Source organism: Salmo trutta, chromosome 21 (genome assembly GCF_901001165.1).
Source record: "Salmo trutta chromosome 21, fSalTru1.1, whole genome shotgun sequence".
NCBI lineage: Eukaryota > Metazoa > Chordata > Actinopteri > Salmoniformes > Salmonidae > Salmo > Salmo trutta.
In genome coordinates, this window is record NC_042977.1 from 8,667,925 (window position 1) to 8,682,299 (window position 14,375).

The following is a 14,375-nucleotide window of genomic DNA, read 5'->3' on the forward strand; positions in this document are numbered from 1 at the left end:
CCACCCATTCTGTTTCACTCAAAAACGAATAAAAAATGCACTGTTTTCTCTTTATACATCACTTGCTCTGCTTCCTCTCCCACTCTTTCTTTCCTTTTCCATGTCTCTTTCACCTTATGCTTACTCGCCTCCAGTAGTCTATTGATTTGGTCGCCTAAACAAATCTCTCAGGGTTGAGCTCTATTTTCCCCACCTATCCTTTTCAGTAGCTAAATGCCATTTTGTAATGCATCTATTTTGGGGCTACCGAGTGGTGCAGCACTCTAATGCACTGCATCTCAGTGCTAGATGTGTCACTACAGACCCTGGTTCGATTCCAAGCTCTATCACAACCAGCCGTGATTGGGAGTCACATAGGGCGGTGCACAATTGGCCCAGTGTCGTCCAGGTTAGGGTTTACCACCGCAGGTAGTAAGAAAAAACACAAGCTGTAAAAGACATGTATTTTTTTATTCAAATAATTCAAGTCCCTGATAAATGTCTGACATTCCTACAGTAGAATATGTAATGTTTTTCTCTCATATTATATTTACAAGTATATTTATATTCATAGTATAATTAACATATTTACTGTAAAAACATAATACTGGTCAAGATCTGGAAAGTTTGTAACTTTAAAGTTATATGAAATAAGTCTTGAGACAAGACAAAAGGGAAATGTGATTTTTTTTTTGTTAAAAGTTTTGAAGGCTAGCTAGCTAACTAGATTCTAACTTGAGATTTGTACATATATCTCGAACTTCAGACAAATCACATCAATGGAAGCAATTTTCTAGTTAAAGTTGCATACACATATCTCAGGGAGGATGAAAGCCCTAAAAATTCACATTTTGGGGGGGCTGGTACAAGAACACATTGTGGGCCTAGCCCAACTCCTCTAAATGTTCAACTTTCGAATATAGAGTCCAACTGTTTTTTTCCCCACATTCCTCTCTCCTGACAAACCAGGGCATAGACCCTTCCCAAACACAAGAGTTGAGCATTCTTCCAGTCCTGACTAGCACCTAATCTGTGGATTTCTCCCCTCTCAGTGCATAAATATACATATTTATATTCATATACAACACCGTTTTAAAATAAAACTAGATGCTGGACTGTGAAGTCCATCTGCTTGGAAATGTAGTGATTGACTTCACTGGGTTTAAAGGTGAAGAGTCACTGTAGGTAAGTAAACGTTACCTCTGCCACATTTCATTTGAAATAATTTCTGTTGGTAGAAATTATAATTTATTTGCTTTTGATTGCTTCCAGGTGAAATTTGTAATAAGGTGATGTGTCCCAAAAAAGTGATCACCTCTGCCTTTAGAGAGGCAAAAGGAATGTAGGGGGGTGGGGGGAGCGGAAAAAAAACCGTAGACGTATCAAATTAAATTAATGCACCACAATCAAGAACAAGATCCCAACCATATTCCTGAACTAATTAATTCAGCATATCGTGCTCCATTGTGGCCATTGCCTAGGTCTGAGGGCTAGCGCTGCTGTCTGCATATGCTAATCTTTCTGGTGCAGGTTGTATGCAAACAGAGGCCTGTATTTATCCATTAATCATATAATGATTTTGTATCCACAATATGAATTTGTTGTATTTTACTCTTAGCAGCCCCTGTTGGCCAGGAGGGCACTACTACATCATGTGAAACATCTGGGAGTAGCTGAAATCTGAAGAGACAATACCAACCTTGGTAAAGCCACCCTTTACCCTCCTATTTGCTCTGCAGCTCAGGGAATATTTGGCTACTAAAATCAATGGCAACCAACCCGTTCCAGGGAAGGATACCTCATCTCTCTCTCTCTCCTGCTGCTCTCCTCCCTTGTAAAATAATTTTTGTGTGTAATTTTTTGTTGTTGTAATTTACAGAACATGAGCGAATCAGTTGATGTGTTGGTGACATACTGGTGTGTATATGTGCCAACTTTGGTTGCTCACAGCAGTGTGCACGTGCCAGACTTTCCCTCGTCGTCACACCCCCCAGCGGACTCTTTCCTGTTGGGGTCATTGAGCTCATCAAACAGTCCCGTTTCGATCATCTCCTGTTGCCATGGAATGGCCACGGCTCCCGTGCCAATCTCCTTGAAGAACTTCTCATCGTTGGCATCGAACACAATGCCCTTGATCTCAGAGAACTCAGCAATGTCGCCAGTGTCCTTGGCGTACACCACGTTGGGCTTGGGCACCCACGGGGGGTCGATCAAACCAGCCTCCAGACGAGGGAAGTTGATGGCCTTGAACCACTCGTGTTTTCGGGGATCCTCGCCTCCTCCCCTGTAGAGGACAGAATTTTGACACTTCCGCATTAGGATCATACTGGCAGGTGAAGGCTAACTAGGCTTACTACACAGTTGACTAGTTGTTTTCAGAGTGCATTGGATAGTCTTGATTCTGCCTTGATCAATTGTAATGTAGGTAGTTGACTAATAACTGAGTTGAACATCTATATTGTATCAGCATGCTAGCATGTTTGCCATCAACAGGGTTGGGGTCAATTCCATTTCAATTCCTGTCAATTCAGGAAGTACACTGAAATTCCAATTCAATAAGGAACATTTGGAACTGGAAATTGAATGGAATTGAAAAGGAATGGCCAACCCTTGCCATCAAGCTAGCCAGCTAGCCAAAACGCTATTATCCCAGCAATGGTGAGCTACCTGACTTGAAAGGGCTGTTTCTTAATGAATGACAACATCAGTAGAAAATAGAGAATTGTTATTATTGCAAATATTAGTCGTAGCCTGGACGGACCGATGCTCTTACTTGCAGCCCAGGCGTTCATCAGTCTTCTTCTTAAGGAACTCCTGGATGATGGCCTTGGTGGGCGCATCAAAGTTCTTGTGCTCCCATGGGGGTTCATCATTGATGATGCGACGCTGCACCTCCTCCTTCTCCACCTTCTGCTTCCCGGATTCGGGACCCTTGAATGGGGTGTAGGCGGCCACCATCTCGTAGATGCTGCAGCCCAGGGCCCACCAGTCCACGGACGTCCTATAGGGAACATCCTGTAGGATCTCAGGGGCCATATACGCTCCGGTTCCAGCCTGGGATGGGGTAGGGGAGGTAGGAGAGATATTCAGGGAGTAGGGTAGAAAGATGAAGGAGACAATAAGAGGACAACTTATCATTGTACAGTATGTTTGAAATATATATCTTAGTTTTAGTTTGGCACATTTTCTATACACACAGACAGACAGACACAAACACACACATCTATATGGATAACCATGCACAATCATAGCATTACAAATGTGAGTAGTAATACATCCTGTTGAGAATGATCAAACCTGTGGTCTTTTTCTTGAGCAGGGGCCGGAACATAATTACAAATAATTTGTAGACTGCAATTTGACCGTAATAATCTAGATACAATATTTGACTAAAACATAATAATTTCAAACCTTGCTTTGTATACGATCACATGTATCTCTCTATTATGCGTGGGAATACTTGAGAACAGATTTACAAAATTAAAATCACTTGGAGCTAATTTCCTGATATTTTTACAGTCTTTTACAGCCAACAATGAACATAAAATAAAATACAAATGATTTATTTATTTTTGCTTAGAAAACTTGGGGGGCCAAATAAAACCACCCGCGGGCCAAATTCGGCCTGCATGCCACCAGTTGGGGAACCCTGCTGTAGAGGATGATACCTTCAAAGTGTGCTTGCTACCACAGCCCTATAAATTAGATCTTTAGCATGATTTCAAGGGCTTCTCCCCTTGTCTGACTGGTATCAGATGTCTATTAGATTTTATCCTGCATGAGTTTAAGCAGGCCTGCTTGCCAGGTTTCTCATTGTACACTTATTTAAGAGGAATGGACTTGCCACTCCCATTCTTAAGTTGACTATTGACCCGGGGCTTAAATGCTAAGCACGTTGAAATGATTTTTTATTTCATCAGCTATGGAATACTCCCTGTGATTGGTCAAATCAAAGCCCTCCAAATACCTGATTGGTCCAGCCTTGACGCGCAGTGAGGACATTGGCCAAACAGCTGGGGAAAACTTTGTCCTCTAATTCCTTGACTTTTTTGTAGATCCAAGGGCAATGGACAAGGGAGAGATCACCTTGCTTACTCCATTGAGTACCTTGGGTACTCTGCATGACCTTTTCAACTTTTATTGTAGTAAAATGTAAGTCTAAATAACTTTAAAACTGCCCAACAATGTGGATATGTATGCCTTTACATGGAACCCCACAGGCAAAGTTATTTTATTGGGCTCACTAATACATAGTCAAGAAATAACAACGCTACACATACATTCTTTAATGTATGGTTTACCTGATTTTACCAGTCTGATCAGGGAACAGATTTGTGTAATGCCTGCTAAGAGGCTTAGAAGGCCAAAGCCAGCCAAGCCTTTGGGGGGTTAGCCACAGCTCCCTGGTCTGCCAAGGGGGACCAGAGAAGATCGCTGGATAATGAGCTTACTGGGCTTCTATAGAGCCTGCAACTTACTCTTTGCCACTATTGACCTGCAGAGATGACCCAATCTGTAAAACTCTCTGACAAATCATTTTACAGGAAAGCTAATGGTAGTTTGGTTCACATGATTGATACACGTACACACATCATCTTAGGAACTAGCACAGGAAAAAGTCTTCCACATATGCACTTTTCATCAAGTATCAGTTAAACACCCAGGTACCAACACAATTATAACAATTAACACAATTAGCCTTGTCTACTCTGAATCACCTAGACAACTTTGCAGTATTTCGTTTTTTTATGTTATTTTTTTACATTATTAGCCCAGAATTTTTTTGTGTTATTACATACAGCCGGGAAGAACTTTTGGATATCAGAGCGGTGGTAACTCACCAGCATTACCAACAGTACGACCAGGAATACAACTTTCCCGAATTGGATCCTTAGTCCAGGGCAGTTGAACTGATTTGGCAGGTAGCCTAGTGGTTAGAGCGTTGGACTAGTAACCGAAAGATCGAATCCCCAAGCTGACAAGGTAAAAATCTGTCGTTCTGCCCCTGAACAAGGCAGTTAACCCACTGTTCACTGCCCGTCATTGAAAATAAGAATTTGTTATTAACTGACTTGCCTAGTTAAATAAAGGTAAAATAAAAATTCCAGAGGCTGATTCAAAATACTGCAGGTAGGGGAAGAGGTATTCGGAGTGGACTTCTAGTCTGACTAAGGAGGCGCACACACCACCCGCCGCTTCCGAGTATATTACTCACAAATGTTCAGTCTCTGGATAATAAACTTGACAAGCTCAGGGCGAGGATTTCCTTCCAGAGAGACATCAGGGATTGTAACATACTCTGTTTCACGGAAACATGGCTCTCTAGGGTTATACTGTCTGAGTCCATACAGCCAGTTGGGTTCTCAGTTCATCACGCAGACAGGAATAAATATCTCTCCTGGAAGAAGAAGGGCAGGGGTGTATGTTTCATGATTAACTACTCATGGTGTGATTGTGATAACGTAGAGGAACTTAAGTCCTTTTGTTCACCCAACCTAGAGTACCTCACAATCAAATGCCAAATGTATTACCTCCCAAGAGAATGATCTTTGGTTATAGTCACAGCTGGGTTTTTTCCCCTTCAAGCCGATACCATGATGGCCCTCAAAGAACTTCACTGGACTTTATGCAAACTGGAAACCATATATCCTGAGACCGCATTTACTGTAGCTGGATATTTTAACAAAGCAAATTTGAGGAAAACGCTAACCGAGTTCTATCAACACATTGACTGTAGTACTCGCGCTGCTAAAACACTCGACCACTGCAAGGCCCTGCAAGGCCCTCCCACGCCCTGCATTTGGCAAATCTGATCACATCTCCATTTTGCTCCTCCCTTCCTATAGGCAGAAACTCAAGCAGGAAGTACCCGTGCTAAGGACTATTCAACAATGGTCTGACCAATCGGAATCCACGCTTCAAGATTGTTTTGATCAAACGGACTGGGATTTGTTCCGGGTAGCCTCTATGAATAACATTAACGATAGTTATATGGTGACTGAGTTTATCAGGAACTGTATAGAATATGATGTACCCACTGTGACTATTAAAACCTACCCTAACAAGAAACCGTGGCTAGATGGCAGCATTCGCACAAAACTGAAAGCGCAAACCACCACATTTAACCATGGCAAGGTGACTGGGAATATGTCCGAATACAAACAGTGTAGTTATTCCCTCCGCAAGGCAATCAAACAGGCAAATGTCAGTATAGAGACAAAGTGGAGTCGCAATTCAACGGCTCAGACACGAGACGTATGTGGCAGGGTCTACAGACAATCACGGACTACAAAGGGAAAACCAGCCATGTCGTGGACACCGACGTCTTGCTTCCGGACAAGCTAAACACCTTCTTAGCTCACTTTGAGGATAACACAGTGCCACTGATGCAGCCCGCTACCAAGGACTGTGGGCTCTCCTCCATGGACGATGTGAGTAAGACATTTAAGCGTGTTAACCCTCGCAAGGCTGCTGACATCCCGAGGCGCGTCCTCAGAGCATGCGCAGACCAGCTGGCTGGAGTGTTTACCAACATATTCAACCTCTCCCTATCCCAGTCTGCTGTCCCCGCATGCTTCAAGATGTCCACCATTGTTCCTGTATCCAAGAAAGTGCTTTGAGAGACTAGTCAATGATCAAATCAACTCTACCTTAACTTCTTGGGGCTATGTGGGACGTTAGCGTGCCACCCGTGGCGCACCCTATCAACAGCAGGTGCATTTCAAGAGCGGCAAATTTGAAACCAAATAAATGTCAAAATTCAAATTTCTCAAACATACAACTAACTTACACCCTTTGAAAGATAAACATCTCCTTAATCTAACCACGTTGTCCGATTTCAAAAAGGTTTTACGGCGAAAGCATAAAGTTAGGTTATGTTAGGAGAGTACATTGACAATAGCTGTGTGTAATGTATTGTCGATTCAAAGACAGGCGTCACCAAAACCATAAAATCAGCTAAAATTATGCACTAACCTTTTACAATCTCCATCAGATGACACTCCTAGGACATTATGTTAGACAATGCATGCATTTTTAGTTCTATCAAGTTCATATTTATATCCAAAAACAGCGTTTTACTATGACGTTGATGTTCAGGAAATCGTTTCCCTCCAATAACCGGCAGTCAAGTCATGACAACAAAATAATTAATTAATATTAGAAAACATTGGTAAAATATTATATTGTCATTCAAAGAATTATAGATTTACATCTCTTGAACGCAATCGACTTGCCAGATTTAAAAATAACCTTACTGGGAAATCACACTTTGCAATAATCTGAGCACTGCGCCCAGAAAAATACGCTTTGCGATACAGACTAACCGCCATGTTGGAGAGATCTAAAATCGAAAATACTATGTAAATAATCCATTACCTTTTGATTGTCTTCATCAGATGTCACTTCCAGGAATCCCAGGTCCATAACGAATGTAGTTTTGTTCAAAAAAGCTCATCATTTATGTCCAAAAAGCTCCGTGTTGTTAGCACATGATCTAAGCCAGCCGGACTTCACTTCACGAACGGAAAAAATATATTTACGTTCATTCAAACATGTCAAACGTTGTATCGCATAAATCATTAGTGCCTTTTTTAACCAGAACATGAATAAAATTCAAGGCGGACGATTGCGTTCTCTTTTAAACCGTATTGGAACGAGAGTACCCAACATGAACTTGCGCGCCAGGTGTCTAATGGGCCATCACCGTTCCATGGCTCTTGTTCGGTCAGATCTCACAGTATAAGACTCAAAACACTTTGTAAAGGCTGGTGACATCTAGTGGAAGCAATAGGAAGTGCCAAAACATTCCTCAGCCCCTTTGTTTTTCAATGGCATAGGCTTAAAGTCAATTCAACACATCAGGTATCCACTTCCTGTCCGAATCTGTCTCAGGGTTTTGCCTGCCAAATTAGTTCTGTTATACTCACAGACACCATTCAAACAGTTTTAGAAACTTTAGGGTGTTTTCTATCCATATATAATAAGTATATGCATATTCTAGTTACTGGGTAGGATTAGTAACCAGATTAAATCGGGTACATTTTTTTATCCAGCCGTGAAAATACTGCCCCCTATACCCTAACAGGTTAACTGCCACCCTAAACCCACTTCAATTTGCTTACCGCTCCAATAGATCCACAGACGATGCAATCCCGCCCTGTACAACTGGGTCCTGGACTTCCTGACTGGCCGCCCCCAGGTGGTGAAGGTAGGAAACAACAACTCCACTTCGCTGATCCTCAACGCAATGGCCCCCGAAGGGTGAGTGCTCAGCCCTCTCCTGTACTCCCTGTTCACCGATGACTGCATGGCCATGAACGCCTCAACTCAATCATCAAGTTTGCGACACAACAGTGGTAGGCCTGATTACCAACAATGACGAGACAGCCTACAGGGAGGTGGTGAGGGCCCTGGGAGTGTGGTGCAAGGAAAATAATCTGTCACTCAACGTCAATAAAACAAAAGAGCTGATCGTGGACTTCAGGAAACAGCAGAGGGACCACCCCCCTATTCACATCGATGGGACCGCAGTGGAGAAGGTGGAAAGCTTCAAGTTCCTTGGCGTACACATCACTGACAAACTGAAATGGTCCACCCACACAGACAGCGTGGTGAAGAAGGCGCCTAAAACCTTCACAAACTTTTACAGATGCACAATTGAGAGCAACCTGTCGGGCTGTATCATTGCCTGGTATGGCAACTGCACCGCCCACAACCGCAGGGCACTCCAGAGGGTGGTGCGGTCTGCCCAAAGCATAACTGGGGACAAACTACCTGCCCTCCAGGACACCTACAGCACCCTATGTCACAGGAAGGCCAAAAAGATCATCAAGGACAACAACCATCCAAGCCACTGCCTGTTCACCCCGCTGTCATTCAGAAGGTGAGGTCAGGACAGGTGCATCAAAGCTGGGACTGAGAGACTCTCAGGCCATCAGACTGTTAAATAGCCATCAGTAGCACCTTAGAGGCTGCTTCCCTATATATACATAGACTTGAAATCACTGGCCACTTAAATGATGGAACACTAGTCACTTTAATAATGTGTACATATTTTGCATTACTCATCTCATATGTATATAGTGTATTCTGTTCTATTCTATTCTACTCTCTTTGACTATGCTGCCCCGACATTGCTCATTGAAATATAAATATATTCTTAATTCCATTCTTTTACTTTATATTTGTGTGTATTGTGTGTATTGTTGTGAAATTGTTATATATTACTTGTTAGATATTACTGCACTGTTGGAGCTAGAAACATAAGCATTTTGCTACACCCCAATAACATCTGCTAAACACGTGTATGTGACCAATAACATTTGACTTGATTTGATTTGAAGAGATGCTTCTAAACGATCTGTTTTTTTTGTTCTTTGACTTGCAAACTCCTGTACTGTGTCTTTGATTGGTCAGATTTTTTAATCCTGGTTTGTTGGGAAAACAGACATGTTACATTCTACATTCTCAATAGGCTACATAAGTATAGCCTATCTTTAAATAGCACAAAGGTGCTGTACACAAGTTTAGGCAGTATCTAAGGAGTTGAGGGGCTGGACAAAATGTACAGACATGTACACAAATGATCCCAGAATCCTTTTTTCACTGTTGAGATCAGGGTTTGTTGCAAGAGGACACCCCTTGACATATTCCCTACCCAAACCAACCAAACCCCCAACTTGACTTTCAACGCAGTCACTCAGCCCCCAAAATGTTCATCCTATAATTGGCTGGGCTATAATAACCACTAAGGATCAAATGGATTATATAATGAAGGCAGAGTCTCCTCTTGGACAGATCCTTAACGATCCAGTAAGCCCTCTCCAGATTTACAGCAAATGCTTCAGAGACAGAGAGAGGGTCCAGATAGAATATAAATGGGGTCAAAAGTCACTAACCCTAACCCTGGCAGGACCCCATTTCCAGGGAAAACATCTTTAGCTCCATCATCTAATAGCTCATCCTAGGCAGGTATAAAAATTGTCAAAAGCGCCAGCCATCCAAGTCATAGACTGTTCTCTCTGCTACTGCATGGCAAGCGGTACTGGTGCACCAAGTCTGGAACTAACAGGACCCTGAACAGCTTCTGCCCCTAAGCCATAAGACTGCTAAATAGTTAACCAAATACACTATATATACAAAAGTATGCGGACACACCTTCAAATTAGTGAATTTGGCTATTTCAGCCACACCGTTGCTGACAGGTATATAAAATCGACCACACAGCCATGCAATCTCCACATACAAACATTGTCAGTAGATTGGCCTTACTGAAGAGCTCAGTGACTTTCAACTTGGCACCGTCATAGGATGGCACCTTTCCAGCAAGTCAGTTTGTCAAATTTCTGCCATGCTAGAGCTGCCAAGGTAAACTATCAGTGCTGTTACTGTGAAGTGGAAACGTCTAGGAGCAACAACGGCTCGGCCGCGAAGTGGTAGGCCCCACAAGCTCACAGAACGGAAACGTTGAGTGCTGAAGCGCCTAGCGCGTAAAAATCGTCTGTCCTCGGTTGCAACACTCATTAGCGAGTTCCAAACTGCAACGTCAGCACAAGAACTGTTCATCGGGAGCTTCATGAAATGGGTTTCCATGGCCGACTAGCCGCACACAGGCCAAGGACTACCATATGCAATGCCAAGCGTCGGCTGGAGTGCTGTAATGCTCACCGCCATTGGATTCTGGAGCAGTGGAAAGGCATTCTCTGGAGTGACGAAACACGCTTCATCATCTGGCAGTCCGACGGACAAATCTGCGTTTGGCAGAGTTTGGTGGAGGTGGAATAATGGTCTGGGGCTGTTTTTCATGGTTTGGACTAAGAAATCTTAACGCTACAGCATACAATGACATTGTAAATGATTTTGTGCTTTGGGGAAGGCCCTTTCCTTTCATGACAATGCCCTCGTGCACAAAGCTAGGTCCATACAGAAATGTTTTTTTCAAGATCTGTGTGGAAGAACTTGATTGGCCTTCACAGAGCCCTGACCTCAACCCCATCAAACACCTTTGGTATGAATTGGAACGCTGACTGCGAGCCAGGCCTAATCACCCAACATAAGTGCCCGACCTCACTAATGCTCTTGTGGCTTGTGGCTGAATGGAAGCAAGTCCCCGCAGCAATGTTCCAACATCTAGTGGAAAGTCTTCCCAGAAGAGTGAAGGCTGTTATAGGAGCAAAGGGGGGACCAACTCCATATTAATGCCCATGATTTTGGAATGAGATGTTTGAGCAGGTGTCCACATACTTTTGGTCATGTAGTGTAGCTACCCGGATTATCTGCATAGACCTTAATTACACTAACTCTTTTCACATACGCTGCTGCTACTGTCTATTATCTATCCTGTTGCCTAGTCACTTTATCCCTACCTATACACTGAGTGTACAAAACATTATGGACATCTTCCTAATATTGAGTTGCATCCCCCTACCCCTATTTGCCCTCAGAACAGCTCCAATTTGTTGAGTCACATATTCTACAAGGTGTTGAAAGCGTTCCACAGGGATGCGGGCCTATGTTGACTCCAATGCTTCCCACAGTTGTGTCAAGTTGACTGGATGTCCTTTGGGTGGTGGACCATTCTTGATACACACAGGAAACTGTTGAGCGTGAAAATCCCAGAAGTGTTGCAGTTCTTGACACAAACCGGTGCACCTAGCACCTACTACCATACCCCGTTCAAAGGCACTTAAATATTTTGTCTTGCCCATTCACCCTCTGAATGGCACACATACACAGTCCATGTCTCAATTGTCTTAAGTCTTAAAAGTCCTTCTTTAACTTGTCTCCACCCCTTCATCTACACTGATTGAAGTGGATTTAACAAGTCACATCAATAAGGGATCATGGATTCTCCTGGTCAGTCTATATCATGGAAAGTGCAGGTGCCCTTAAGGTTTTGAACAAGTTCTTTAAAAAATCCAACTTCAACAGGCTTACCTTCTGGGAGATGGTCTTTCCGGCGGGCAGCTCCACGGCCAGACCCAGATCAGAGAGTCGGCACTGGCCAAAGCTGTCCAGCAGCACGTTCTCTGGCTTCATGTCACGGTATATGATATCCATATCATGCAGATGAAGGATGCCTGTGCAAATCTGTGCTGTGTAGTAGATGATGCGCGGCATCTCGATACCCTTGGTCTTCTCACTGACGTAATAGATGTGGTACCTGAGGTCACCGCCGTTCATCAGAGTCATGACAAGGCACAGATGGGTCTTGGTGTCGTAGGCGTAGGCCAGGTTGACAAGGAACAGGCTGTTGACCTTTTCCAGGATCTGCTTCTCCAGCAGGGCCATCTTCTCGCCATGTTTCTTCTTCAGGCGTTTCTTGCACAGCTTCTTGGAGGCGTACATCTGGCCTGTGTTCTTCACCTGTACGGCACATACCTGGACAGAGGGAGGCCATGGGTTAAGAGGACTCCTGAATACCTCAGCAAAGCTCACTAAGGGTTGTATAAATGGCACCTCGTGACACTAAGCTTTGATACTGCCCCAATACTCTAACAAGGAGACATTTGGTTTTTATTGACAATTCTCATCTTTCGGAACAACTCGATAATGATACAACCTTGAAAGTATGCATAGAAGAGTAAGGTGTGGTGAAACTGATAAAAAAATAAGATCTGTTGGTCACCTTTTAGAGAGAGAGAGTAGTTCTTTGCAAAGACAAACTGAGGTACTAACTGAGGTGTATTTTGTACTAATAGACACTGTGCATCAGTGAAACTATGGGAAAGACTACATAGGATTAATCATTTATTTTGTGCATAGTTCTTGTGTGCATTTTCCTGTTGTCACAAAGGTTTTACATATTCATTAAATAGATAATATTGCAGATACACATTACTAACACATTTTGCACATGTTGCCAAGACATGCTGCTACTGTATTGGTTTCTACATGCTTACCTCTCCGAAACCTCCCTTGCCCAGAGTTCTGAACTCGTAGAAGGTTTTATCACTGATGGGCTGCTTCTCGTACTCCTTCCACTGCAGAAATTTGTCAAAGAAGGGGCTAGTTTGGTAATCCATGAAGGGTTTGCCTTTCAGAAACTCCCGTGTGGCTTCCTTCACCTTAACATTGATCACTTCATCAAAGTTATTGTCCGTCACTGCCTTGCACTTGTCGGCTACCTCCGCAGTGAGGTAGGTCAGGAAGTTCTTGGAGGTGTCCTTGCAGAACTTGTTCATCATGTTTGTCCTCTGCTTGTCCTTGTCAGCGCCTTCCGCCAGATCCCAGTCATTCAGCTCGTCCAGGAACTCAGCGGCATTGATGTACTCTGGGGTAGCAGTCAGGAACTGCCGGAAAAACTTCTTGCCGATTGGCTGCCTCTCGCAGAGCGACTCAAAGTTCTTATCCAGAGTTTCCCTGATGGCGTTACACTGCTCGGCCTTGGGTAGTGACAGACTTCGGCGACGCTTTTTCATCTCCTTGTCGTCGCCACCCTGGGCTTTCAGGTAGGCCGTGTTGGCCACAAGGTTATCCAATCCCCCCATGTCACACATCTTGGCGGCTTCGTCTGATCTGGTCTACCTACGCGACTGGGTTCTTCAGCGGTTCCTTAGGATCCCTTGCTCGGTGCAGTGTGTTTCTGAGTGTGCGTGTCTGTGTGAGTGTGCGTGTCTGTGTGAGTGTGCGACTCACTCCAAAGCCAGGGTGTGAATGAGCGACTACACCACACGTACCTGCAGACCTAAGACACACTGACACACCCAGTAATTACTCATTCAGAATTAAATACCTGGGAGGGATTTTGACTTAAGGATATTTGTGTGTTCTATTCGTAGATGCTGGTCACGGAAAGGGAATCGTAAGAAGGTTCTCTCCTAAGAGGCTTTAAGGCTCTCTATATTTGGCCGGTTGTCGACCTGTGACTTGTGGGGCCCATTGAGTTCTGTTGACTAAACACTAAGGGCGAGATGATGTGAAGAAAGAAGACGGTCTGTCTGCACACTCTCATACACACAAACAACACACATACTCACTCAACCATCCCTCATCCACATGCCCTTTTGTTTTCAACAAACCAACATTTATTGAAAACCAGGGAGGGATTAAGAGTTGTAAGTAGAATATAGTAAACAATGGCCTTGTAAAGAACCAGGTCAACAAAGGTAGCTCTCTTGACTTTTTCTCTCTGTCTCTCAGTATCAGCAGTTCACTTCAGAGAGCTTACTCGTAATCTGATTGCCTCTCCTTCCTCCCCACCGCTCTCTCTCTCTCTCATGCGCACACACACACACACACACACACACACACACACACACACACACACACACACACACACACACACACACACACACACACACACACACACACACACACACACACACACACACACACACACACACATTGAACTCAGAGCACAGAGACACATTGTTAACTGCATGGGACTACTTGTT

General features: G+C 43.7%; 1 protein-coding gene across 1 annotated transcript; it reads right to left on the reverse strand.

Moving 5' to 3' along the window:
• Window positions 1-431: 431 nt before the first annotated feature.
• Window positions 432-13,597, reverse strand: LOC115156610 (rhodopsin kinase 1). Its single transcript, XM_029704108.1, has 4 exons — window positions 12,882-13,597; window positions 11,917-12,360; window positions 2,753-3,033; window positions 432-2,263 (listed from the first exon to the last, which is right to left on the reverse strand). The coding sequence occupies exons 1-4, from the start codon at window positions 13,476-13,478 to the stop codon at window positions 1,924-1,926; spliced, it is 1,662 nt and encodes a 553-aa protein (XP_029559968.1). The 5' UTR covers window positions 13,479-13,597; the 3' UTR covers window positions 432-1,923.
• Between the last annotated feature and the right edge of the window lie 778 nt (window positions 13,598-14,375).

Excerpts from the sequence above, each read along its gene's own strand:
- LOC115156610 (XM_029704108.1), bottom strand. The coding sequence starts at position 13,478 with ATGTGTGACATGGGGGGATTGGATAACCTTGTGGCCAACACGGCCTAC. Across the intron at positions 12,361-12,881 it reads GCAAGGGAGGTTTCGGAGAG|GTATGTGCCGTACAGGTGAA; the intron begins GTAAGCATGTAG and ends CCCTCTGTCCAG. Across the intron at positions 3,034-11,916 it reads GAAAGACCATCTCCCAGAAG|GCTGGAACCGGAGCGTATAT; the intron begins GTAAGCCTGTTG and ends ACCCCATCCCAG.